The sequence below is a fragment of the Heteronotia binoei genome, chromosome 8 (genome assembly GCF_032191835.1).
Source record: "Heteronotia binoei isolate CCM8104 ecotype False Entrance Well chromosome 8, APGP_CSIRO_Hbin_v1, whole genome shotgun sequence".
Classification (NCBI taxonomy): domain Eukaryota; kingdom Metazoa; phylum Chordata; class Lepidosauria; order Squamata; family Gekkonidae; genus Heteronotia; species Heteronotia binoei.
In genome coordinates this window covers 114,110,445-114,137,548 of record NC_083230.1, presented here as the reverse complement: position 1 = coordinate 114,137,548, position 27,104 = coordinate 114,110,445, and the positions used below count along the sequence as shown (strand labels likewise).

At 45.4% G+C, this 27,104-nt stretch overlaps 1 protein-coding gene across 6 annotated transcripts in view; it reads right to left on the bottom strand.

Moving 5' to 3' along the window:
- ABCC9 (ATP binding cassette subfamily C member 9) overlaps positions 1 to 27,104 on the bottom strand; it is a 132,941-nt gene that overhangs the window by 52,019 nt on the left and 53,818 nt on the right. For 2 of the 6 annotated variants that reach the window (XM_060245921.1, XM_060245923.1), the window contains exons 14-23: positions 26,246 to 26,354; positions 25,088 to 25,198; positions 23,955 to 24,027; positions 21,408 to 21,513; positions 10,740 to 10,838; positions 8,731 to 8,815; positions 7,370 to 7,450; positions 4,512 to 4,649; positions 2,627 to 2,752; positions 533 to 629 (exon numbers count right to left, since the gene is read on the bottom strand). In XM_060245921.1, coding sequence (XP_060101904.1) covers positions 533 to 629; positions 2,627 to 2,752; positions 4,512 to 4,649; positions 7,370 to 7,450; positions 8,731 to 8,815; positions 10,740 to 10,838; positions 21,408 to 21,513; positions 23,955 to 24,027; positions 25,088 to 25,198; positions 26,246 to 26,354 — 1,025 coding nt within the window. Of the gene's footprint in view, positions 1 to 526; positions 630 to 2,626; positions 2,753 to 4,511; positions 4,650 to 7,369; positions 7,451 to 8,730; positions 8,816 to 10,739; positions 10,839 to 14,898; positions 14,962 to 21,407; positions 21,514 to 23,954; positions 24,028 to 25,087; positions 25,199 to 26,245; positions 26,355 to 27,104 lie in introns of all 6 variants that reach the window. The other 4 variants (XM_060245922.1, XM_060245918.1, XM_060245919.1 and 1 more) reach the window with 4 other exon arrangements.

Here is a 27,104-nt window from a genome sequence, read left to right as displayed (position 1 = left end):
TGTGTGGCCCAGGGGTGGAATTCTAGCAGGAGCTCCTCTGCATATTAGGCCACGCCCCCCTGATGTAGCCAGTCCTCTTGGAACTTACAATAGGCCCTGTACTAACAGCCCTGTAAGCTCTCGGAGGATTGGCTACATCAGGGGTGTGTGGCCCAGGGGTGGAATTCTAGCGGGAGCTCCTCTGCATATTAGGCCACGCCCCCCTGATGTAGCCAGTCCTCTTGGAACTTACAATAGGCCCTGTACTAACAGCCATGTAAGCTCTCAGAGGATTGGCTACATCAGGGGTGTGTGGCCCAGGGGTGGAATTCTAGCGGGAGCTCCTTTGCAAATTAAGTCACGCCCCCCCTGATGTAGCCAATCCTCCTGGAGCTTGCGGTAGGCCCTGTACAAAGTGCCCTCTAAGCTCTTGGAGGATTGGCTACATCAGGCGGCGTGGCCTAGTATGCAGAGGAGCTCCTGCTAGAAAAAGAGCCCTGGCTGTGGTTAAGCATGAGAGCTGAAGTAAATAAAGGCAATGTCTCACCCTCACCTTCATCCTCGTCCTCCAGCTGGGCCTTGGACTCTCTTGGATACATGGCTCTGCGGAGAGTCTTCCTTTCCAGAGTGGTTTGGTCGGCTTCCATATCCTGCCATCCAAATTTTAAACATGGCAAGCTTGGGTTCAAAGAGCATAAGAAAGTCTGGTTGCTGAAAAGCGAAGGGGGTGGTGGTGGTGGTCTTGGACCTGACTGTCAAGCAGCAGTTGACTTAGGGCAGCCCCGTAGGGCTTTCAAGACGAGAGGTGAACAGAGGCAGTTGGCCATTGCCTGCCTCTGTGCAGCAGCCCTCTTCTTTCTTGGGGGTCTCCCAACCAGGGCTCATCCCACTCAGCTTCTTAGACTGATGAGATTTGGTATCTGCCTGCATACAGTTCATTGCCTGCTTGGAAGAAGCCTATCTATAATCAGGGCTTTTATTTTGTAGCAGGAACTCCTTTGCATATTAGGCTACAACCTTCTGACGTAGCCAGTCCTCCTGGAGCTTCCAGTAGGCTCTGTAAGAAAAGCCCTGTAAGCTCTTGGAGGATCGGCTACATCGGGGTGTGTGTATGGCCTAACACACAAAGGAGTTCCTGTTACAAAGAAAGCCCTGTCTAGAACATATCTATAATTAGATATGTGGCTCCTACTCTCCTCCATTTGATTCTCACAACAGCCCTGTGTGGTAGGGTCAGCTCTATAGCCAAAATTTTTTTTTTGGGGGGGGGGGGTCCTGAGGGGATAAAAAAAAATTGGGGGTGGGGCGTGAGGCTCGGTTGTTTCTTCCAGCATCACTGTTAGGTACAAGGGAAAATGCTGCTTCTTCCAGCGGCCCCCACATATGTTTGTTTGTAAGAATGAGCCGACGTGCATTCGTTTTACAAACAAAACTGGGGACCGGAGCCTGGATAAATGTGTGGTTTCAATCACACATTCAGCAGTTCGTGGGTTGACTGTAACATGAGAATAACACAACGTGCATGTAAAAGGAAAATCAAGCATATGCTATACTCAAAGTGCACATGTGTTCATTGTAACTTGTGTAGGGGGCTAACATATAGGGCCTGATGGAAAGGTATCGGGGAGCAAAAGTGTAGATAGGGAACGTGTTAGCTCAGGGTTTCCCAACTCCTCCCCCCCCTCCATGGCTCGGTTATTTTTATACTTCTCCTTCATGGCCCATTACAACTCGGGGGTGGAGCCAGGAGACAGGAAAGCCTGTCTCTTTCTTCTATAGAGGTCTCCAAGGAAAACAGAGCCCAGGCTTTGCAGCATGCGTCAGTCTTCAAGCCTAGCTTTTATCTGCACAACACAGAGACACTGGGGGATGGAAGGAAGGAAAACAGAGCTCAGGCTTTGCAGTCTGTGTCAGTCTTCAAGCCTAGCTTTTATCTGCATAATATAGATGGGGGAAGGAAGGAAGGAAAATGGAGCTCTGGCTTTGCAGCCTGTGTCAGTCTTCAAGCCTAGCTTTTTTCTGCATAACACAGATGGGGGAAGGAAGGAAGGAAGGAAGGAAGGAAGGAAGGAAGGAAGGAAGGAAGGAAGGAAGGAAGGAAGGAAGGAAGGAAGGAAGGAAGGAAGGAAGGAAGGAAGGAAGGAAGGAAGGAAGGAAGGAAGGAAAATGGAACTCAGGCTTTGCAGCCTGTGTCAGTCTTCAAGTCTAGCTTTTCTCTGCACAACAGAGAGACGGGAAAGGAAGGAAGCAGAGCAGAGCTCATGCTTTGCTGAGGGCAGGGCTAGCTTTGGCTTTTCTTGTGATCCAGTATTGAGGTTTTCGTGGCCCGGTACCAGGTCACGACCCTGCAAATGGGAAACACTATGTTAGCTGATTCCCAACAAGCCAAGCAAGGAGATAATGAATCAGATGAAGCTATGGAGGACCACTGAGAATTTCAACAGGTTGTTGTAGTCAGCCAGTGGCAATCAACCACAGTGTCACCGGACAGTTTGAGAATTTCTGAATCCTCTTGTTTCCAACCTCTTGAAATTAGAGGACTGGGGAAAGAAGGGAAGTTTTAGGATTGGCTGCTTTAGGAAAAATAGTCATCTTGCAGTATATGACCCACAAACTACGACTTGCCTTGCTGGTTGTTTGCAGTTACCTTTTCTAATTCCTGGTCCTGGCGATTCATCAGAGTTTTCCAGTGTTCGTACAGCTCAACGTCATTGTTTTGGATGTCCTTCAGCGTCCCTTCTCTAAGCACAGTTCCATCTTTCATGGCAATGATCTAGAAAGCAGAACGAAGGAAGCTATCCCACAAGAACACCCGTTACTTATTTCTCTGGGAATCAGGAAATGCCTAGTAACCCAGCATCTAATAGTAAACTGACTGGCCTCTTTGCGGATGACAAAAACCATACAATGGGTTCACCACCCCTAGAAGAAGAAGAAGAAGAAGAAGAAGGCTGCAGATTTATACCCTGCCCTTCTCTCTGAATGAGAGACTGATTCCCCACTAGCCTTATGCCGCTCTCATGCTCCTCTTCTCCGCGGGGCTTCAATTGGATTTCACACTATCTGTCCCGGGGCTGCATTCGCTTTGGCTTTTTTCACAGAGGAAACAGAAACTGGGTTTTAGAGGATCTTGTTTGCTGCACAAAAAAGGTGGAATGAGTTGCAGACTCAGGTCAAATAGTGTGAAATCCAACTGAAGCCCTGCGGAGAAGAGGAGAGTGAGAGTGGCATAAGGCTAGTGGGAAATCAGTAAGAGGCTAGTGGGGAATCGGTAAGAGGCTAGTGGGGAATCGGTAAGAGGCTAGTGGGGAATCGGGAAGAGGCTAGTAGGAAATCGGTAAGAGGCTAGTGGGGAATCGGTAAGAGGCTAGTGGGGAATCGGTAAGAGGCTAGTGGGGAATCGGTAAGAGGCTAGTGGGGAATCGGGAAGAGGCTAGTAGGAAATCGGTAAGAGGCTAGTGGGGAATCGGTAAGAGGCTAGTGGGGAATCGGTAAGAGGCTAGTGGGGAATCGGTAAGAGGCTAGTGGGGAATCGGTAAGAGGCTAGTGGGGAATCGGTAAGAGGCTAGTGGGGGAATCGGTAAGAGCGGTTCACAATCTCCTTTATCTTCTTCCCCCACAACAGACACCCTGTGAGGTGGGTGGGGCTGAGAGAGCTCTCACAGCAGCTGCCCATTCAAGGACAACGCCTATGAGAGCAATGGCTAACCCAAGCCCATTCCAGCAGCTGCAAGTGGAGGAGTGGGGAATCAAACCCAGTTCTCCCAGATAAGAGTCCACGCACTTAACCGCAACACCAAACTGGTTCTCAAAAAGGGACTGACTTTCCTAAGGGCCTGTAAGAATCCACAGGCAGCCCAGAAACCTGGCCTTGCGTAATAAATTATGGGATCGGGACTAAACAAAAGAAATACCTCACCTTGCCTCACTTCCACAGTTCATTGACGCAAGGGTGAAGTGACAACCATTGCCTTAGATGCCTTTGGAAAGAGGTCTCAGCAAAGTCAAAAAGGACATGTCCACCAGCAGGCGTGTAGCTACAGGGGCCTTGTGGGGGCCCTGCCACCTGACTCCATGTCAGGTGTCCCAACTCAGCTGCCCTCAGTCTTCCCTCCCCCTGCCCTGTCATCACTGAGGGGTGAAAGCTGAAAGGCTGGGGGCCACCCCTCCCTCCCCATGATTTAAATTGTATGGGAGTTGTACCCAGTACTAGCCGCTGCCCCTCCCATAGCATTTAAAGGGCCTGCCAATCAGTCAGGTGCCCTGAGTCAGATTGGGGAACCAAACCCAGTTCTCCCAGATAAGAGTCCACACACTTAACCACTACACCAAACTGGCTCTCAATATACCACTTTTGATCATCCCTAGACTCTGGGGATACCCAGCTCAATAAGACATCTTCATGCCCTCTGTGCAAGACATGTATGGGCATAAGGATAGTCCTTGGAGTAAGAGAATGAGATAAGGAGAATGATTTGACCTAACAATTCCGCTTGGTGCGTGGGTGGGAGGAGAGCAGATTTCTTTCTTACCCAATCTGCATGTGGCAGGTACTGCAATTTATGGGTCACTAACACAAGAGTCCTCTTGTCATCCTTGAGGAACTTCAGGATACCTTCTTGCATCAGGTGATCACTCAGATGAATGTCCAAGGCAGAAAATGGGTCATCCTGCAATGACATAGATGGGAAAAAAACCATTATGAACAGTTTCTTATTGTTTACCAAATGGCGTCTCCTGGCCTTTTTTTTGGTAGAAAAAGCCCAGCAGGAACTCATTTGCATATTAGGCCATGCCCCCTGACGCCACCGTAGTTCCACACAGGGCTTTTTTGTAGGAAAAGCCCTGCACGAGTTCTTTTGCATATTAGGCCACACCCACTGACACCAAGCCTGCTCAAAACAAGCCCTGGGTGTCTCATAAAAGATGAACAGCCATCTCAAATATTCAGCTTTAGATGTTCAGTTGCAGAACAGATCTTGGGAATGAATCTCCTAGACTGACATACAGTGCTGATGTTATCACCACACAGCTGGATCTAGGGTACGTTCACACACACCTTTAGCTCTGTCTTACCCATGGTTCCCGTTTGGATTTTATTAGCATGTCCAGACAACCACATCTGTCCCTCGAATGCAACTCATCAGCATCTTGACTTGCCCCCGGTTTGATGTCGGCGTTATTAGACACTGGAGAAAGTCCGGTCCTTTTCCACAGAAGCAGCACACATTCGGGTTATTCCTGTTTGGACAGCTCGTGCGGGATACTGCCTCTTGGGATGTTTGGCATCCACCTTCCACACCTCCCACCTTTTTTTTATTAAAAAAGCCCCAGGAGACATGAGCACGACCAGATCATCGGGAATCTGAGGTGAGGCTTCTGCTTCTCCAATCAACACAGAGTCCACATGAGTGGAAGGGGAATTTTTTTTTTCCAATGTGGAGGATTTCCAGATATCCTTGTCACTGCCCATTTTCAGAACAGTAGTTCCCGGCAGTCCCCTAGTTTGAATCGGCAATGTTAATTCCCCAAACTCCTCCCCCTTTGAAGCAACGTTTGATTCCCCACCTCCCAACATCTGGGTGCATGTTTCATGAAAACACCACAGCAGGAATCATGGTATCTGGACGATATCTGGACGAGTCGCATTCTTAGATGCTCGTCTGATCGGCCCTGCGTCGAATCAATATTCGGTGGTTCATATGGAGCTCCATATGTTACTAATAAAAATTGTTTATTACAAAAAAAAAAAAATTCGGTGGTTCAAATTGGAGCGCTGCAGTCCCACTTTTAATGTGACGCGTGACCTCATCCCTAGTAGCCTGATCCACTCTAGACCAGATCCAGAGTTCAGGTTTTTGGACATTTGTGGATTTTAATGTGGGACTGCAACAGCTCTGCCAATGCAAAGGATGATCTGGGTTGGATGCTAGGGCTTCTTTCTGCCAGGTTTTCTTCCAGTAGTGAATGTTAATAATAATAATAATAATAATAAATTTTATTTATATCCCTCCCTCCCCGCCTAGGCAGGCTCAGGGCGGCTAACAACAATTCAATAAAATTATACAACTCTTAGAAGAAAGGAATCATAGGATCCAGGGCTTTTCTTGTAGTGTATTTGCATATTAGGTTGCACCCCCATTGCATATTAGGTCACGCCCTCTGATGTAGCCAATCCTCCTGGAGTTTACAGTAGACCCTGTAATCCTCCTCCAGGAGGATTGGCTACATCAGGGGTGCGTGGCCTAATATGCAAAGGAGTTCCTGCTACAAAAAAAAAAAAGCCCTGATAGGATCCAACTAGGCAGAAAGGTCCTGTTGACCTTTACTGGTGGTGGAAAGTGCCGTCAAGTTGCAGCCAACTCATGGAGACCCTAAAGCAGGGGTGGCCAACGGTAGCTCTCCAGATGCTTTTTGCCTACAACTCCCATCCGCCCCAGCCAGCATGGCCAATGGCTGGGGCTGATGGGAGTTGTAGGCAAAAAACATCTGGAGAGCTACCATTGGCACCCCTGCCATATAGGGTTTTCAAGGCAAGAGATGGACAGAGGTGCTTTGCATTGCCTGCCTCTTTGTAGCAACCCTGAGCTCTTTAGTGATCTCCCATCCAAGTACTAGCTAGTAGTGTCCCTGCTTAGCATGAGATCTGATGAGGTCAGACTAGCATGGGCCATCTGAAGTGCAAATTTCCATGAAGCTGAGAACCAAAAAAGCAGCTGAGTCCTATGCATTCAAATGCCAGTATTCAAGCATGGAATTGGTTACCTCTCTGCATGCATCTGTTCTGCTAGCAGAGGCTCTTTCTTCTATCTAGTGGAAGAAGCTTTCCCAGATGCAAGAGAAGGAGCTCCATGGGAAAGGGAAGCATTAGTGGAAGGCTTCTTCTACCTGAAAAAAAGAACTGCTAGGCGAACGGATTGGTAGGATCCAGCCTACTTTATTTAATCAAATTCAATATTGAGATTTTGTTGTGTACCGGACTCAAGTGAGGACTGAATTGGGTGTTCCTGCCTGGCTCATTGGAGCCATATGAATGAAGCTTGGGGACTCGGGGACAATGGGCAGCAGGATCCAAATCCCTGCTGCCCCGCACCAACCACAGACACCGTGCTGGTTTGAATGATCCAATAACATGCTTGCGTAGAAACCCTGAGTTGTATGTAGTTGGCCCATTGACCCAGTCCGCCAGTCTTTGTAGTGCAGCCATCAACCATGCTGTATCTAACAAAGAGCTTATTATCACTACCACCTTGCCTCTTCAGTGCATCAAACCCACTGTATTATAGATTTGAATCATAACTTCACTGTATCCTTAATTAAAGGCTGGAAACTTCAATGGCTAAACAGAAAACAAGCCATATAGTTGGTACCGAAAAGAAACAAATCTCACCAGGAAGACGAGGTTGGTGTTTTGATAGAGTGCTCGTGCGACACAGATGCGTTGCCTTTGACCTCCGCTTAAGTTAATTCCCTAATGGATACAGCAAAGAATGAATGAATGAATGAATGAATGAACGAACGAATGAACAAATAAATAAATGAACAAAATAGTTTATTATGGTCATAGGTCAGCACAGTAATACATTTCATATCGAACTCTCAAATTACTTTTTGCAGGGACAACACCTTATAAAATGCCAGCCTTTAACAGTCCATCACAAAGCAACAGATGCAACCACTAGTGAAAGGCAGATATTCAAAATGGTTGATAATATGGAGGCAAATAGAATAAAGAAATGAAACAGAGAATGTTCGTTCATCATTGGAAGACATAGAGGGACCATCCCCCAAGCTGCCTTTTGAAGACCTCTGGACTCCTGGGTTTAGTAGGCAATATTGTCAAGGCAACCTAGAGCAGGGGTAGACATGCTCCGTTAGTGAGACTGGATCTACATCAGCCACAGTAATACAGAACAGGGACAAGAACAGCTACTTAGTCTAGTCTGGAAGATGGAAGATACACTCTGTGTCACATAAGAACATAAGAGAAGCCATGTTGGATCAGACCAGTGGCCCATCCAGTCCGACACTCTGTGTCACATAAGAACATAAGAGAAGCCATGTTGGATCAGGCCAATGGCCCATCCAGTCCAACACTCTGTCTCACATAAGAACATAAGAGAAGCCATGTTGGATCAGGCCAATGGCCCATCCAGTCCAACACTCTGTGTCACATAAGAACATAAGAGAAGCCATGTTGGATCAGGCCAATGGCCCATCCAGTCCAACACTCTGTGTCACACAGTGGCCAATATATGTGTGTGTGTACATATATATACATATCTCTCTCTCTCGGCTTGACTTCGCGAACGAAGATTTAAGAAATACATATATATACGCACACACAAACACACACACATATACATACATACACACACACACACATATATATATATATATACACACTGTGGCTAATAGCCAGTGATGGACCTCTGCTCCATATTTTTATCCAATCCCCTCTTAAAGCTGGCTATAATTCATCTTTATGCTGGCTTGATTCATCTTTATGCTAACAACTCAGTGTCCAAATTTAATGTCTTTCAAATCAGGTTCCAATTGGATACAGTCAACAGACTGAAGAAGACTAATTGAAATGCCTAGATGAAAGAGCTCTCAATTTCATTTTGATCCAATGATCCATTGAACTGTTTTGGGATATAAAAATTGATTTTCCAAGCAAAACATCTCGAACATGTAAGCGGCAACATTTACAGATCAACAGGACAAGAAAGACCATCCTTCTTTATTTACCCGTTCACCAATTTCTGTCTGATCCCCAAAAGGCAGAAGGTCAATGTCGGGTTGCAGCGAGCAGGCATCTGTGACGGCTTTGTACCTGTTGAAGGAACAGAAGACACATCTGATGCAATCTGCACGAGAACGGAAGAGCAGTATTGCTTTACATAATCTTACCCTGGGCAGTTGGAGGGGGCCTGAAACACAAGTTTGACCTATAAGCAGGGCTTTTTTGTAGCAGGAACTCCTTTGCATATTAGGCCACACCCCCGATGTAGCCAATCCTCCAAGAGCTTACAGTAGGTCCTGTACAAAGAGCCCTATAAGCTCTTGGAGGATTGGCTACATCAGGGGTGTGTGGCCTAATATGCAAAGGAGTTCCAGATACAAAAAAGCCCTGCCTATAAGTAACTGAAAACCATATGAAACATTTAATAGGCCATTCTCAATGGCAAATGAGAAAAGAACGAGACAAATTAAACCTTTAAAACCCAAAGGAAATTACTCTTATTTCCCCCTAATTCCTGCTTCTCAAATAGAAGAAGAAGAAGATATTGGATTTATATCCCACCCTCCACTCCAAAGAGTCTCAGAGCGGCCCACAATCTCCTTTACCTTCCCCTCCCCCACAACAGACACCCTGTGAGGTAGATGAAGATATTGGATTTATATCCTGCCCTCCACTCCGAAGAGTCTCAGAGCGGCTCACAATCTCCTTTACCTTCTCCCCCCCCCCACAACAGACACCCTGTGAGGTAGATGAAGATATTGGATTTATATCCCGTCCTCCACTCTGAAGAGTCTCAGAGCAGCTCACAATCTCCTTTATCTTCCCCTCCCCCACAACAGACACCCTGTGAGGTAGATGAAGATATTGGATTTATATTCCGCCCTCCACTCTGAAGAGTCTCAGAGCAGCTCACAATCTCCTTTACCTCTCCACCCCCCACAACAGACACTCTGTGAGGTAGATGAAGATATTGGATTTATATCCTGCCCTCCACTCCGGAGAGTCTCAGAGCGGCTCACAATCTCCTTTACTTTCTCCCCCCGCCACAATAGACACCTTGTGAGGTAGATGAAGATACTGGATTTCTATCCCGCCCTCCACTCCGAAGAGTCTCAGAACGGCTCACAATCTCCTTTACCTTCCCCTCCCACACAACAGACACCCTGTGAGGTAGATGAAGATATTGGATTTATATCCCATCCTCCACTCCGAAGAGTCTCAGAGCAGCTCACAATCTCTTTTATCTCCCCCCCACAACAGACACACTGTGAGGTAGATGAAGATATTGGATTTATATCCCGCCCTCCACTCTGAAGAGTCTCAGAACGGCTCACAATCTCCTTTACCTTCCCTTTCTCCATCCCATGCATTATCTTGTAAACCTCTATCATGTCACCCTGCAGTCTGACATTTACCCCAAGGTCACATCTTTTGAAGAAAAACGGCTTCTGTTTCTAGAATATAATGAATCTAAAAACATCTTACCTCTTAACATAACTTACCTTCGGTTTCTCTCACTATAATTCTTTCTAACTTATGCTATCCCCTCTTTCTCTTTTTATTTAAATATTCCCTTTTGTTTGGCTTGGGATGGAGCAAGGCATTATTCTTAGCTTAAGAGTAAAACATTCCAGCCCAATTACCAGTTAATTTATCCTTAATAAGATATTTATTTATTTGTTTATCGATTGATTGATTGATTGATTGATTGGCGAACTGGACATTATCTTAAATGCTAAATAAGATGTTCTACAATGTTATATATACCAAAGTATTTTATGCATAGTAGAATTTTGTTACACATGGAATTAAATCTGCTTGGTACTACTTCACCCAACAATGCTCTGTATAACTTGGAATTTTTAAAATAAACTTATTATATGTTTTTTAAAAAAATCTTCTCTTGTGTTTTCCATCTGCCTGACCCATCCATTTCACTTTGTCTTCTAGCTTTAATCAAGACTAAAGCTGGAGTTCTGACAGCTGTTCAAAGCAAAAAGACATTGTGCTTTACCTCTGTTTATTAAATGGGCTTCCAAAGGTAATGTTTTCCTCCACCGTGGCGTTTAGGAGCCAGGGCTTCTGGGCAGCATAAGCCACTGTGTATCTGCTCCTGATGAAAGAAGTACATAAAAATACATGTTAATTCATGGGGAATTAACTCCTTCTGGCTCATGCACACTGAGCTTGGTAAGAGGGTAAAAGCACACAAAACAATTAGCAGGCATCATAACCAAGGAAAAAAAGGGTTGAAGGATCAGGTTAAAAGAGCACCCACTCTCTGCGACGTGTTGCTTCCCTCTTCCCAGGGGTGAAATACTAGCAGGAGCTCCTTTGCATATTAGGCCACACACCCCTGATGTAGCCAGTCCTCCAAGAGCTTACAAGGCTCTTTTTGTAAGCTCTTATAGGATTGGCCGCATCAGGGGGTGTGGCCTAATATGCAAAAGGAGCTCCTGCTAGAATTCCACCCCTGCCTCTTCCCCAGACTGAAAGACTGTCTGGTTTATCTGCACTTTCTTTGAAGTATGTAAAGATACCATGTGTGTGTGGGGTGGAGGAGGGGATGGTTTATGACCTCAGCCTTTAACCAAGGCAATCCATATCCCCCATCTGAACTCACATAATGTGGAACACTGGATGTCACATTGGAATGGAGCATACATACAGCCCAACAGACACTGGTCCAATCTGTATGAGATCTACCTGCAAGTTATATTTCCCACACTGATTTGTCCGAGCCAGGGCTTTTTTTGTAGCAGGAATTCATTTGCATATTAGGCCACACATCCCTAATGTAGCCAAACCTCCAAGAGCTTACAGGGCTCTTTGTACAGGGCTCATTGTAAGCTCTTGAAGATTGGCTACATCAAAGGGGGTGTGGCCAAATATGCAAAGGAGTTCCTGCTACAAAAAAAAGCCCTGGTCTGAGCATGCTGCGGAGGGTTCCAAAGAATGTTCAGAAGGGCAAGGGTAGAATTCTAGCAGGAACTCCTTTGCATATTAGGCCACACACCCCTGAAGTAGCCAAGCCACCAAAAGCTTACAAGGCTCTATTTTGTAAGCTCTTGGAGGACTGGCTACATCAGGGGTGTGTGGCCTAATATGTAAAGAAGCTCCTGCTAGAATTCCACCCCTGCAGAAGGGTGTGATTGAAACACATTGTGAATTGGGAACACACCCAATGTTCTCCTGCAGTTGCACATTGCAGAGAAAGATCACAATGGTGGAGCATATCTCTTTAGAGAAATCTTGTCTGTAATTTTTAATGAAAAACTTTCCAAATAATCCCAGATTCTGAGATGAGAAATTTGGAAAATCAATGACCTAACATATGTCTGGTGACTGATATGTAATGGTATTTCTATTTGACTATATTTAATACATTAGCATCAAATAGATGACATATAACAGTACTAATCAGTATTTAACTACTGACATTTTATGAGATTTTTATATGGGAAACCTGCCCATGCCAATACTGTTGAGAGAGCCCAAGAAGTCAAAAGTATTCACATATCAAGGTTAAAAATGTCACATTCAAAAGGTAAATTCTAATCCTGAATTGAAAATTTCTCACTCAAGATTCGTTGAATGGTAAATATGGTTAATGTGTTACACCTTTGAATATCTGCCGAAATTTCGTTCAGCTATTGTTTCGGAGAGTACTATCCTGATTTATCAAATTAGATTAGATGCTCTCTACAATTAGACGAAAAGATATACGTGTGCTATGAAAAGTGGAATGTTGGTTAGAAGCATATGAAGTAACCCAACCAGTTCTCATATTTTAGGAGTTTAGAAAGGTTAAAAAAAAAGTTGAATTATGTTAATGATTGCTCTTCAGTTATCAGGTGTCAAAGAGGGGCTAGATCCAATCCAGTGGTTCCCAATCATCTCCACATGTGCTATGAATTAAAATTGAAATGGAATTTCAACTCAAGTTCAATGAACATCTGTGCATCTAAATAACTTTATTTTGGAATGCAATTGGATGAACCATGAATCTTTGGCTGATATCTGATTCTAGACGTGGAAACTGGATTTTGCCATTTGGGAAGTGACCACTGAGCTGCTGACATTTGTTATCCAGCAAGCCACCGAAACTTGAATTTTGCATCATAAAGTAAAAGAAATTTGAGTTTTGTATGAAAAAACTCTCCCTGAAAACTAAGATGGAAGGTTTGTTCAGTGAATCCATTTCAGCATGGCTAACAACTCTTTCCCCGGTTCCCTGTTATGACTGTATTCACAACTGGGGCTGAATACCTAGTTGCTTTCACTGACATGAAAATTTAACGAGCTATCATCTCTGTTCGATTTCTGCCATACCAATTCCTGCATTCCGGGGTTTGGAGCATTGCGTGTAATAAAAACAAAGATAGCCCAGATCTAGAGAATCAAGGAGCAAGTTAGAGGCAATATCAATAGAAATAAAAACAGTAAGATCCAGTTCAGACAGATACGAGCGAGCCAAGGTCTCTGTGTGACTGAAAACAGATAAATCCTCTGGTCTCCCAAAACCAAATCATGTTGTATATGACGCAGGAATCTTCTAAAGAGCAGGGGCTCTTTAGCTTTGAGAAATGTCGACTGCGGGATGACATGATAGAGGTTTACAAGATTATGCATGGGATGGAGAAGGTAGAGAAAGAAGTATTTTTCTTCCTTTCTCACAATACCAGAACTCGTGGACATTCAATGGAATTGCTGAGCAGTCAGGTTAGAACTGATAAAAGGAAATACTTCTTCACCTAAAGGGTGATTAACACATGGAATTCACTGCCACAGGAGGTGGTGGAGGCTACAAGCATAGACAGCTTCAAGAGGGGATTGGATAAGCATATGGAGCAGAGGTCCATCAGTGGCTATTAGCCACAGCATATTGTTGGAACTCTCTGTCTGGGGCAGTGATGCTCTGTATTCTTGGTGCTTGGGGGGGCACAGTGGGAGGGCTTCTACCCCCACTGATGGACCTCCTGATGGCACTTGGTTCTTTGGCCACTGTGTGACACAGAGTGTTGGACTGGATGGGCCATTGGCCTGATCCAGCATGGCTTCTCTTATGTTCTTATGTTACTTTTTTGGTGACAAAAGTCACAAACAGCGAGACATCACACGCTAACTCCTAAATACTTAAATTGCTCTACTTGCTCTATAGACTGACCTGCTACTGCTTACTTATAGTTCATCATCTGTACGGGCTTTTTTTAACTAAAGAGAAGGACTTTTGACCTAGAAACATTAATAGTTAAGCCCTCTTTGGAGAAATACTCTGAAAAGGAGGCTATAATCTAGTAGCCTCCCTTTCAGAGCGTTTAAAGACTAAATTTTTTTTTTCAAGTTTACGATTTTGTAGCTTAGAGTCCACTTCGTCAGATACAATATTTTGAATCCTCAGTAGGAAAGAAAATAAGGTTATGGAACAAAAAATAAAGAGCGGGGTTATGAAATGCAGCAAGTACAAAGTGAGATGCTATTTACTGAGGACTCCTCATTTGCACAATTCTCCTCATTTGCACAATTCACAAGAGGAGGATATTGCACAAACAGGTGTTGGTTTAGGGAGACCAGATCTTCTTCTTTGGCAGGAAATCTCCCATGCCTGCTAGCTCTATCTGCTGCCTCTGAATTGGATAGTGGGGGGGGGGGGGATGTCTGGGGAAATGGGGGGGAAATTGACATCATACCAACACAACTATGTCACTTCTGGTACTACGGCATAGCCCAAACTTCAATTATTAAACCACAAAGTTTGGGGAGAATGCTAGAACATTGCCTTGGCGTGATGATGTCACTTCTGGGTCACACCGGTAAGGATGTCATGGTGTTGACACAATGCCCCCTGTGATCTGTCACTGGTTGCCAGTCATGGGGTAGCAACCTTAGTGTCCATCTGAGAATTAATATTATACGAAGTCACTGGCTCATCTGGTAACTGTCTGAATGGGATCTTAACTAAGTGCTTCAAAATTTACCTGGTTAGGAATTAAAACAGATACCACCCATTACCCCCAAAAGATTGGGAACCACTGCATTGAAGAAGTCTAATGGTTAATACTAGTCTGGCAAACTGTTGTAATCATAGGATGAAAACAAAGTATTGATTGTAGAGTATGAAAGGTGGAGATTCGAGATGATCCTGAAGAGGCAAACAGTTTGCATCAAAATACCCCGTTAAAGAATCGCAGTAATACCTCCGGCTTGCTTCAAAAGAAGAATCGGTTTCATATATGCTGCAAGTTATGGTAAACAATATTTTAGTAATGCAAAATAGGTAACAAGCTTGTGAGCAAACTTCACATACTAAGGGCAATATTCTAAAATTAAAATAATGCAAAAGTTCTTATATTGAAGCAGAGGAAGAAAGACCCCTATATTCTATATTATGTTGCCTATAACCAAACTCACGCATTTTCAGCTTTATGGGATTACTGGAAGAAATCCTGACCAGTTCTGTTCCTCTGATGGTCACATCATGTGATCATTACTTAAACTTGTTCCTTACAGGGAAACCTGAGCACAGATTCACTCAAAGGTGATCACGCAGAAAGTAAGCCTACCAAACCAAACGAGATGGTGGTAGTTCCATGACTTGGAGCATTCACTGCGGGTTTTCAATTCGGTTATCAGGCACATGGTATAATGGCATGAGAAGAAGGGGGCATTAGACTTTCCCCTGTGCAATTGTCCTGATCCAAAATAGCCCTGGAAATAGGGTTGCCTAGTCCCCTGCATTCTCCAGCAAGGGACGCAATGAAGTCACCTGAAAGTGACATCATTGTGCCGGTGACGTCACGCGCAGCTGGTCTAAGTGTTTCTGGGAAAACTCTATGGTTTTGTACCCTATTCTACCATAGAGTTTTCCCCTCCCAAATGGCTAGAGAATCAAGGAAAACCATAGGATTGGCTACATCAGGGGGCGTGGCCTAATATGCAGAGGGAGTCCTGCTAGAAAAGGAGCCCTGGGGAGCTCCTTGTAGAAGTTGCAAGATAGACGGAGATTCTCTTTAACTTTATAATTCATTCTTTTGTACTCTCAGGTTGATTATGGTACATTGCTATGTCTTTTGGTTTCTCAGGAAAATGACTGCCAACAGCCATACCCATTCACGAATAGGATTTTGTAACACACACAGTGACGTCCTAAACAGGATTATGCCCTACTAAATCCACTGAAATCAATGGGATTTGAAGGGATTGAAAATAAAATGGCCGATATCTTTTCTAGGTTGTGTTTCGACGCCCTCCCTTCTAACGTATTGCAAGGAAGGGTTCTTCACTGGCCTATCCACCAAAGACGCTATATATGCTCAGGAAAAGGAAGCTGAAACTGTCACTCACATTCTTTTACATTGACAGCTTTTTTTCTGGAAGAGAGCCCACCATTAATATTTCCATTACTCTCTAAATTTAAACCTTTGGATAATTATTTGAAATCTGCAGATGTCGTGCTACTGGAATATTTATTGGGAGATACTAAGAAGTCTGTAACTCAGGCAGTAGCAAGATATTGTTTTTTAGTCATAAGTAAGTGGACGTTTTTAACAAAGTAGAGATGGTAAATAGTGTTACTCTTAAGATTTAGCATTGGCAGAATTTGAATATGAGAATGTTTTTATGCAGTCAGAAATTGCGGTCTGTGACTATGAGATTCTGTATATTGCTATTGCTGGTCAATTAACTGTAATAAAATTGAAAAACTGAAAAAACGGCTGATATTATAATGCCCCTGTGTAGATCAATCATGTGACCTCGTTTGGAATATTCAGGGCTCTTTTTCTTGTAGGAGCTCCTTTGCATATTAGGCCATGCCCCTCTGATGTAGCCAATCCTCCAAGAATTTAGTACAGGGCCTACTGTAAGCTCCAGGATGATTGGCTACATCAGGGGGGCGTGACCAAATATGCAGAGGAGCTCCTGCTAGAAAAAAGAGCTCTGTATACAGTTCTGGTCACCATATTTCAAAAAGGACATTGCAGAGCTGGAAAAAGTACAGAAGAGGGCAACCAAGATGATTAGGAGGTTGGAGCACCTTCCATATGAGGAAAGGCTGGAGACTCTGGGACTTTTCAGTTTCAAAAAGTAGCAATTAAGGGGGAGATGAGAGAGGTTTGTAAAGGTTTGGAGAGAGTTGACAAAGGAAATTTCTTCCCCTCCCTCTCCCAAAATACTAGAATTCAAGGGCATCCAATGGGCTGTAGATTCAGGATGAGCCAAAGGAAATACTACTTCACGCAAAAGTGATTAAAATGTGGGATTCGCTGCCAGAGAATGTAGACATGGCCACAGAATAAAATAGCTTTTTAAGAGGATTAGATAGATTCATGGAGGATGAGTCTTTCAGTGGCTACTAGCCAGAGGACTAAAGGGAACTTCCTTGCTCAAAGGTAGTCAGCTTCTGAATCCCAGAGCCAGGAGGCAACATCAGGGGAAGGTCTTAGCCTCTGCTCTATTGCCGGCCACCAGAGGAACTGGTTGGCCACTGTATGAAAGAGGATGATGGACTAGATGGACCACTGGTATGATCCAGAAGGCCTCTTTTTATGTTCTTAGGATGCTGGACTAGATGGACCACTGGTCTGATCCAACAGGGCTCTTCTGATGTTCCTAGGATGCTGGACTAGATTGCATTGGTCTGATCCAGCAGAGCTCTTCTGATGTTCTTAGGATGCTGGACTAGATGGACCACTGGTCTGATCCACCAGGGCTCTTCTGATGTTCCTAGGATGCTGGACTAGATGGACCACTGGTCTGATCCACCAGGGCTCTTCTGATGTTCCTAGGATGCTGGACTAGATGGACCACTGGTCTGATCCACCAGGGCTCTTCTGATGTTCCTAGGATGCTGGACTAGATGGACCACTGGTCTGATCCAGCAGGGCTCTTCTGATGTTCCTAGGATGCTGGACTAGATGGACCACTGGTCTGATCCAGCAGGGCTCTTCTGATGTTCCTAGGATGCTGGACTAGATGGACCACTGGTCTGATCCAACAGGGCTCTTCTGATGTTCCTAGGATACTGGACTAGATTGCATTGGTCTGATCCAGCAGAGCTCTTCTGATGTTCTTCGGATGCTGGACTAGATGGACCACTGGTCTGATCCAGCAGAACTCTTTTGATGTTCCTAGGATGCTGGACTAGATGGACCACTGGTTTGATCCAGCAGGGCTCTTTTTATGTTCTTAGGATGCTGGACTAGATGGACCACTGGTCTGATCCAGCAGGGCTCTTTTTATGTTCTTAGGATGCTAGACTAGCTGGACCACTGGTCTGATCCAGCAGAACTCTTTTGATGTTCCTAGGATGCTGGACTAGATGGACCACTGGTTTGATCCAGCAGGGCTCTTTTTATGTTCTTAGGATGCTGGACAGGATGGACCACTGGTCTGATCCAGCAGGGCTCTTCTTATGTTCTTTGGATGCTGGACTAGATGGACCACTGGTCTGATCCAGCAGGGCTCTTCTGATGTTCTTCGGATGCTGGACTAGATGGACCACTGGTCTGATCCAGCAGAACTCTTTTGATGTTCCTAGGATGCTGGACTAGATGGACCACTGGTTTGATCCAGCAGGGCTCTTTTTATGTTCTTAGGATGCTGGACTAGATGGACCACTGGTCTGATCCAGCAGGGCTCTTTTTATGTTCTTAGGATGCTAGACTAGCTGGACCACTGGTCTGAGCCAGCAGGCCTCTTCTGATGTTCTTAGGATGCTAGACTAGCTGGACCACTGGTCGGATCCAGCAGGGCTCTTCTTACATTCTTAGGATGTTAGACTAGATGGACCACTGGTCTGACCCAGTAGGCCTCTTTTTATGTTCTTAGAATGCTGGGCTAGATGGACCACTGGTTTGATTCAGCAGGGCTCTTCTAACCCTTTTATAAAGATAGTAACTCTGCTTAGAACTTCTCTGTACATTTAATTTCAAATCTCCCATCCCACTTTATAATGCCAGTTGAAAACTAAATTGCTGGTACTTAAGATCACCCTCCGTGTTACATCGTATTCTTCCCATTCCTCACAACAGCCCAGATTCCTAGAAGAATAGCACGAGGCTGACAATATGGTACCCAACACTTTCCAGCTTAAATAAGAGTGGGGAACACAGCATCAACAAGCATCAACAAGCAATGGAAACAAACGCCTGGATGATGGAAATGCGCAGAAAACAAAAAGCAGCAGAGTTAATTAATTCACTCTTACTTCACATGGATTTTTTTTAAAGTATTATTTCAAAAGAATGAGGTGAAATTTTAGAACAAGAAAAGAACATTGGATTAAGCAAGAGATGCAAATCACCATACCATGAATTGAATCCTTATAATGTTAGCACAGATTTCTAATAACCACACATTATGAGTTGGGATCCCTGCCTATAGATTTATATTCATCATCTCTCCCCCCGCCTCAAATTTGGGGCAGGGCTTTTCCAGAAGGTGTGCAGCAAAAAGGGAGTCTTCTTCTTGCTCCACCCAATTAGTCCTAATTCTGCAGAGAATTCTTATATTAAATTGAGCTGGCAAGCCCTTATTGAAGAAGTAGAAGACCATCAGTGGCTATTAGCCACAGGGTATTGTTGGAACTCTCTGTCTGGGGCAGTGGTGCTCTGTATTCTTGGTGCTTGGAGGGGAATAGTGGGAGGGCTTCTAGTGTCCTGGCCCCACTGATGAACCTCCTGATGGCACCTGGGTTTTTTTGGCCACTGTGTGACACAGAATGTTGGACTGGATGGGCCATTGGCCTGATCCAACATGGCTTCTCTTATGTTCTTATGTTCTCCTGGCAACTGGTGGGGGATGGGAGGACTTACTGGAAGCAGGAGGGAGGCCCATCCAACATGACCCGGAAGTGACATCATCATCATCTTGTCTTTGGGCAAAACTTCTATGGTAAATTTGGGTTTTGCCATAGAATTCTTGCCCAAATACCAGAGCATTGCCTGACATTCCCGCCAACATGGGTCATGTAGAAAGCGATGTAGAATACTTTGCTGCATACTTTGCTCCATTTTCTCCTGGGGATCAGATCTGTGTCCCCTGGAGATCGGTTGTAATCCAAGGAGATCTCCAGCCACCACCCAGAGGTTGGCAACCACTCCCAAACAATGCAAAAATCTTCATTAACGTCCCTGGTGGTGTTAGTGCTTTTGGAGTCCGTTTCCAAGTTTGCTTGCTTCTGTGAGATCACTGAGCATCAGACTCAAGCATGCAGAATGATGTAGTGTTATGATTATTGATGGAATGATGGAAGATATTAGAACTTCGGCTATTATACCAGAGGACTGAAACCAGCAGCACTGTATTTAGCTATACCTGAAGGATCCTTCTGTAATCGCTTCTCTGTCAGGCAGTCTGAAATCATCAGCAAAACACAGCTCCATTTGTTTATATGACTTATGGTTAGGCAAAGGAATAGCCAGGGGTGGAATTCTAGCAGGAGCTCCTTTGCATATTAGGCCACATACCCCCCCCCCCCCCCGGCAGCCAATCCTCCAAGAGCTTACAAGGCTCTTTTTTGTAAGCTCTTGGAGGATTGGCTACATCAGTGGGATGTGGCCTAATATGCAAAGGAGCTCCTACTAGAATTCCACCCCTGGTAATAGCCATGTCATTTTCTTTCTAGGATCGTCCGTGCCCTTAAGGATCTGAGCCTGGGAGACAAGCACTGCAGAGGTGGGCTGTTGTCTTGGAGACACAGCTTCCTCTTCCTTCCACAACTGAAGGCCCTAAATGGTGTTTTTCTAATGCCTGCTTCCGCTGTCTCCACAAAAAACTCTGGACTGGCTAAGGATGAGTATGCTTCTACTTTATCATAGCCAGACTTCCAAAATGACTTCCCAGCATTAACCGACTACCTAGAAGGTAGGCATTGATTTTGTCTTTGTGTGGGTGTGTAATGTGCCTTCATGTTGCAGCTGACTTATGGTGACTCCAGCTAAGGAGCTTTCAAGGCAAGTGAGAAGCAGAGGTGGTCGGCCATTGTCTTCCTCTGCAGAGCCTTCCTTGGTAGTCTTTCATCCAAGCCTTATGGTGACCCCAGCAAGGGGCTTTCAAGGCAAGTGAGAAGCAGAGGTGGTTGGCCATTGCCTTCCTCTGCAGAGCCTGCCTTGGTGGTCTGCCATCCAAGGCTTATGGTGACCCCAGCAAGGGGCTTTCAAGGCAAGTAGAAGCAGAGGTGGTCAGTCATCACCTTCCTCTGCAGAACCTTCCTTGGTGGTCTCTCATCCAAGCCTTATGGGGACCCCAGCAAGGGGCTTTCAGGGCAAGTGAGAAGCAGAGGTGGTTGGCCATTACCTTCCTTTGCAGAGCCTTCCTTGGTGGTCTCCCTTCCAAGTACTAACCCAGTTTCTGAGATCAGGCTATACTGCAATGCTTTCCCTCCCAGAAATAGGGTTTACTTGGTTTTCTTGAAGGTGGATCATGCATTCCAACTTTGAAGTTGTGTTATAGGAGCTATCATGACTACTGTCTGTGTTCCAGTGGTGCATTTAATATTAAAATTGTATTACCAGACAATAACTAATAGCACCAAATCCCTTCATGTAATACTGTGATTGCTCTATTGGCTGGAGTCTCTACGATTTGTCCGATTAATAGGAGGCAGCCCTTTTGCCCATGGATCTAAAACAGAGCTCCTGACTCTGTTGGAAAGTAACATTATTTTCAAGGCAAAACTTACCGGCTCCAATGAACTTTCCCTTCCAGAGACTGCATCTCTCCAAGGATAGCGAGAAGGAGAGAAGATTTGCCGCAGCCGACTTGGCCCACAATCATTGTCATTTGGCCTGCAAAGGAAAATCATTATAAAATAAGACCCATTTCATTAAGGGTGGGAAATTGCCCCAACCCCGATAGCCCAGGCGAGCCTGATCTTGTCTGATCTTGGAAGCTAAGTCCTGGCCGGTATTTGGATGGGAGGTGTCATAGGCAACGATGACGACCCGGCAGGAGCCTTGCCCGAGCCGGCAACTGAGCCTGTAGCTGGGCCCTCTGGCGCAGCTGAGGTTGACAGCTTGTTGCCAGCATTCCCCGCATCTGACCTGGCAGCAGAGGAGGAGGAGGCACAGCTGCAAGCAGGAAGTGAGGTCAGGACTTCCTTTGCATATTAGGCCACACACCCCTGATGTGGCCAGTCCTCCTAGAGCTTACAGTAGGCCCTGTACGAAGAGCCCTGTAAGGAATTCCAGCAGGACCTCCTTTACATATTAGGCCACACACCCCTGATGTGGCCAGTCCTCCTAGAACTTACAGTAGGTCCTGTACGAAGAGCCCTGTAAGCTCTTGGAGGATTGGCTACATCAGAGGGTATGGCCTAATATGCAAAGAAGCTCCTGCTACAAAAAAAGCCCTCTGTGTAACGCTAACAGCAACATTTTAATGCCTTTTGTGCAAGCCTGACTCACCCCCACGGGTAGCTCAGTTGAGGGAGTGACTCCGCCAAGACTTTGCGGCCCCACAGAGGGATCCACGCTTATGGGGAAGGAGAAGAAGATATTGGATTTATATCCCGCCCTATACTCTGAATCTCAGAGCGGCTTACAATCTCCTTTACCCCTCCCCCCACCAACAGACCCCCCTGTGAGGTAGGTGGGGCTGAGAGAGCTCTTGCAGCAGCTGCCCTTTCAAGGACAACTCCTACGAGAGCTCTGGCTGACCCAAGGCCATTAGCAGGAGGAGGGGGGAATCCAACCCGGTTCTCCCAGATAAGAGTCCACGCATTTAACCACTACACCAAACCGGCTCTCGCTGAAGCAGTCACTGAGTCCTGAGTTTTAGCAGGAGCTTCCCCACTTGCTAATTGGGGCATCGCCGGAGGCCCATTTAGCCCCCTGCTCAGGGCTGGGCTCAACATGGAAGCAACAATTGCACCCTTGCTTGGACTCTTGGCTTTCTGACTTCTGGCACCACACAACCTCGCTTTCCGCCTTCGTACTCTGCATTCTTATTTGGTTTTGGTCTGAACTCTCTGGCCTGAACCTGGACTGGACTTAGACTCTACTCTCGCCTGCACCCAGCCTGTGACAGGTGGTCTTCAAGGAATACCAGGGTCATGACATGGAGGCAGGCAATGAATGCCCCTTCCCTTCAAGCCCCACTGGGGGTCACCAGAGGTTGGCTTGACCTGATGGCAAAAGAAAAGGTTTTTTTAAAGAATGGGAAACTGAAGGTTACTTTGATTGGCATAATATATATTGTACAGGTTTTTAAAATTGTTTGTTAAGGCTATTTTATTTTATTTACCCACATTTGTCCTCAAGGGAATCAATGTGGTTTTGATTAGTGAAACCATGTGGGGGCTAAGGGGTAAAATCTCCTCCTCTTCTTCCATGGTGCCAATCTCAATCAGGCCCTGCACAGCAGCTACTGCACTTTAAGGACTGCTGGGACTATCCAGCCACAGATCTCCTCAAATCTCAACTAATTCAATAGTAAGAAGGGAAAGAAGGATCTCCAACAAGTATTTTTAGAAAGTCCTTGGGGCCAGGCAGGGCTTTTTTTCTAGCAGGAACTCCTTTGCATATTAGGCCACACCCACCTGATGTAGCCAATCCTCCTGGAACTTACAGTAGGCCTTTACTAAGAGTCCTGTAAGCTCTTGGAGGATTGGCTACATCAGGGGTGTGTGGCCTAATATGCAAAGGAGTTCCTGCTACATAAAAAGCCCTGGGGCCAGGTAGGACTTTTGTTCAATAGGACATCTGATTGGCCTTTAGGTGGTTAAGATTTTTTTTTAAAGTTGCTTTGCCAGCAGCTGCCATCACAGCTGTCATAGAGAGGAGAGTATGGAATTGTTTTCTGTGGCCCCAGAAGGTAGGATCAGAACCAAAGGGTTGAAATTAAATCAAAAGAGTTTCCAGCTCAACATTAGGAAGAACTTCCTGACCATTAGAGCGGTTCTTCAGTGGAACAGGCTTTCTCGGGAGGTGGTGGGCTCTCCTTCCTTGGAGGTTTTTAAACAGAGGCTAGATGGCCATCTGACAGCGATGAAGATCCTGTGAATTTAGGGGGAGGTGTTTGTGAGTTTCCTGCATTGTGCAGGGGGTGGGCTAGATGACCCTGGAGGTCCCTTCCAACTCTATGATTCTATGATTCTACTTATTAGCAACTTATATAGCCTTTAATATAGTTCTTAAATATAGTTGAAAAAGCGTCTTATGGCTGTAGAATGAAATGGAGGAAGGGACTGAATCAAACAGTGCTGAAAAAGGAGAGTGATCGATCCTACCTGTTGGGATTCTGATATTGATGTTCGATAGAGTTGCTAAGCCGCTTCCCCATGAGAAGTATCCGTTGGTTACCTGCAACACAATCCCACAAAGACTGTGGTCAGGGCTTTTTTTTTTTTGGTAGGAAAAGTCCAGCAGGAACTCATTTGCATATTAGGCCATACCCCCTTCACACCAAGCCATTGTTTCGAACAGGGCTTATTTGTAGGGAAAGCCCAGCAGGAACTCATTTGCATATTAGGCCATACCCCCTTCACACCAAGCCAGCCAGAACTGAGTTCCTGTGCGTTCCTGTTCAAAATAGTCCTGCCTGTGGTTGTAAAACGGGGCCGCAAGTGTTACCAATCAAGGAGAAAACAAATCATCTTGTTTAATTCAGATCCACTTTTGTGAACTCTTCAGCTTTAAAAATGTAGTTGGTTCAGCGTTGCCAGCCTCCAGGAGGTAAGAACAACCCCAAAACTGTGGAAACTTAATGAAGTATCATACACAAGAAATAGCTACTATTAACCAAATTCCAAAAAACTCTCTTAAAAGTGAAACAGTCCAAAATAGGGTTCAATACAATATGTACAAATTAGGGTTCATATACAGTATTACAAATATATATATATATATATATATATATATATATATATATATATATATATATATATATATATATAGTTGTTCAGTCGCACAGTCGAGTCCGACTCTTATATAAAATATCACAGTAAACCCTCACAATAAAACATAAGATAACAACCGAAGTCCAAATTCATTCAGTCCCATGTAAGCATGTCAGTTTCTGACTTCAGTAGCTTATTTCCACTTCAAGAACTTTGCCCACCCGCTCCGACTCCTTTGCATATTAGGCCACGCCCCCCTAATGTAGCCAATCCTCCAAGAGTTTACGGGGCTGTTAGGACAGGGTCCACTATAAGCTGCAGGAGGATTGGCTACGTCAGGGGTGTGTGGCCTAATGTGCAAAGGAGCTCCTGCTACAAGAAAAGCCCGGATGATAACTATCCTTCAAACTTCTCCCCCAAAATATTTCCACTGATGCCTGTGTGTTCAAAGGCTGTGTGTTTGTTCTGATCGATTAGTTAGAAACTGGGTGGTCAATGGCATAAAAAACAACTGGTTTGGCTACCTTGATGGCGCAGTCATCTATATCTATATGACGAGTTGGTATCCTCAGGGTCTGCTCACAGCCGTCCAGCTGCTGCCTGAAGGGATGCTTTCGATTTATAGCTTTGGGGTGCTGCATTGATTGAAATCAAAGGAGGAGGAGGAAAGTCAGTTTTATTTCTGCAAAAAACCCAGTGTTTTATACGTTTTTAACATAAGAGAAAGCCATGTTCGATCAGGCCAACACCCTGCCACACGGTGGCCAAAAAAACCCCCCAGGTGCTATCAGGAGGTCCACCAGCAGGGCCCAGACACTAGTAGCCAGGGGTCATTTTGTAGAAAAATAGGTGGTGGAGCTCATCCAGGGATTGTTATGCAGCTGCACATACTATTCAATGGACAAGGAGGTGGAACTCTCAGGAGGAGGTGGAACCTGAGGCCTGCTAGTAGCCCTTCCACTGTTGCCCCCTGCGAGCACCAAGAATACAGAGAGTCCCATCGGGAAAAAAAGCCCACCAGGAACTCATTTGCATATCAGGCCACACCCCCTGACACCAAGCCAGCAGCACCCTAACTATTTTACTATGCCAGCTGTCAGATGAAGATTGTGTGAGGAGCAGTTCCCTCTAAGCAGAGTTGGCATGAGCTAGCTCACAGTTCTTTAGCCTCCAGCTCGCACATTTTGGTCCCAGAGCGAACTAATTTATGCTCACCGCTTCAATGACAGTAACTCACAGAGTAGAACTTTTGCTCGCAAGATGCCACAGCTTAGAGGGAACATTCGTGAGGAGAGCTGGCAGGTGTGATCACTATCCCCGTTACTTACTTAGTGGGCAACATGAACTGACTGCACTGAACTTACTGGTCCGCAATAGTTCCGCAGGCATCCGGGAAACTGCGGGTCTGCCTAAGGACTTGGATGATTTGAACTCTGTACAGCAACCAATGAGCGGTCATGGCACGAAATTGGTATGGACTGGGGGGGTGCTATTGGGAATGCATATAAGCGGGGTCTCGGCCCCACCGTGTTGTCTTTGTAGGATGTAGTCACCAATAAAGCAGTTCTGTGTGAACTACTAATGCAATAAACCCAGTATGTTAACCCCCTATTCATGTGCACCTTTTTGAGCCACACCCGTGCAAGCTCGAACTTGAAATTCAACAAGAGGAAAGCCCTTACCAGTCCTGTGTGCTTCTTGCAAGATTCGTACGTTAGGGCGCTATCCCCATTTCTCCAGCTGTCATCTCCAATCTCATCGCTGATGAGAAATTCGTTCAGTTTTTGTACACTTGAGAGAGAAAGAGAGAGAACGTGAAACACTTCTTACATAGCTTGGGGCTGGGTAATCTGAAGGCATGGTCTTCTCCCATATGTTTCTGTCCAGGAATAAAGATGGCAGGGAGAGTCCCTCTGGACTGCCCCATAAATCAAAAAAGCTCATTTGGTGGGTATACGAGAAAGGGCCTTTTCAGTGGTAGCCCCGCCATAATGGAACAAACTCTACAGAAGGATGTGCCTGGCCCCCTGGGAGAAGAGGAGGGGGACAGGTTTAATTCTTCTGCCCTCTGCATGGTTTCACTTGTTGAAAGTCTTTCCCATGCCCCCATTAGCCCTAGATCAGGAGCCCAGGGGCCAAATCAGGCCCCTGGAGGGCTCCTATCAGGCCCCCAAGCAACTGGCTGTCATCTGCTTCCTTCTCCTTCTCTCTTGCTTCCTTCTGCATAACAGCTTGCTTTAAAAGGCTTGTTCAGTCACACAAAAGCTACACAGCAAAACCTCTATTTTCTCCATTGGCTGAGGCGCCTCCCTTGGTGAGGAAGTGGGGGAGGCAGAGCTTACTTTGCCAGGCTCTCTCAATCACACAGCAGAGCTACTGAGCCAAGCCTCTCTCCCTTCTGTTGACTGAGGCTCCTCCCCCTCCTGGTCCCCTGGGGAAGGAAGGAAAGAGCCAGAGCTTCTTTGCCCAGTTCCCTGGACCCCATGGGAGAAATACAAAGAAAGCACCTTTAAGACCAACGAGTGCTAAAGCTTTAAGCAT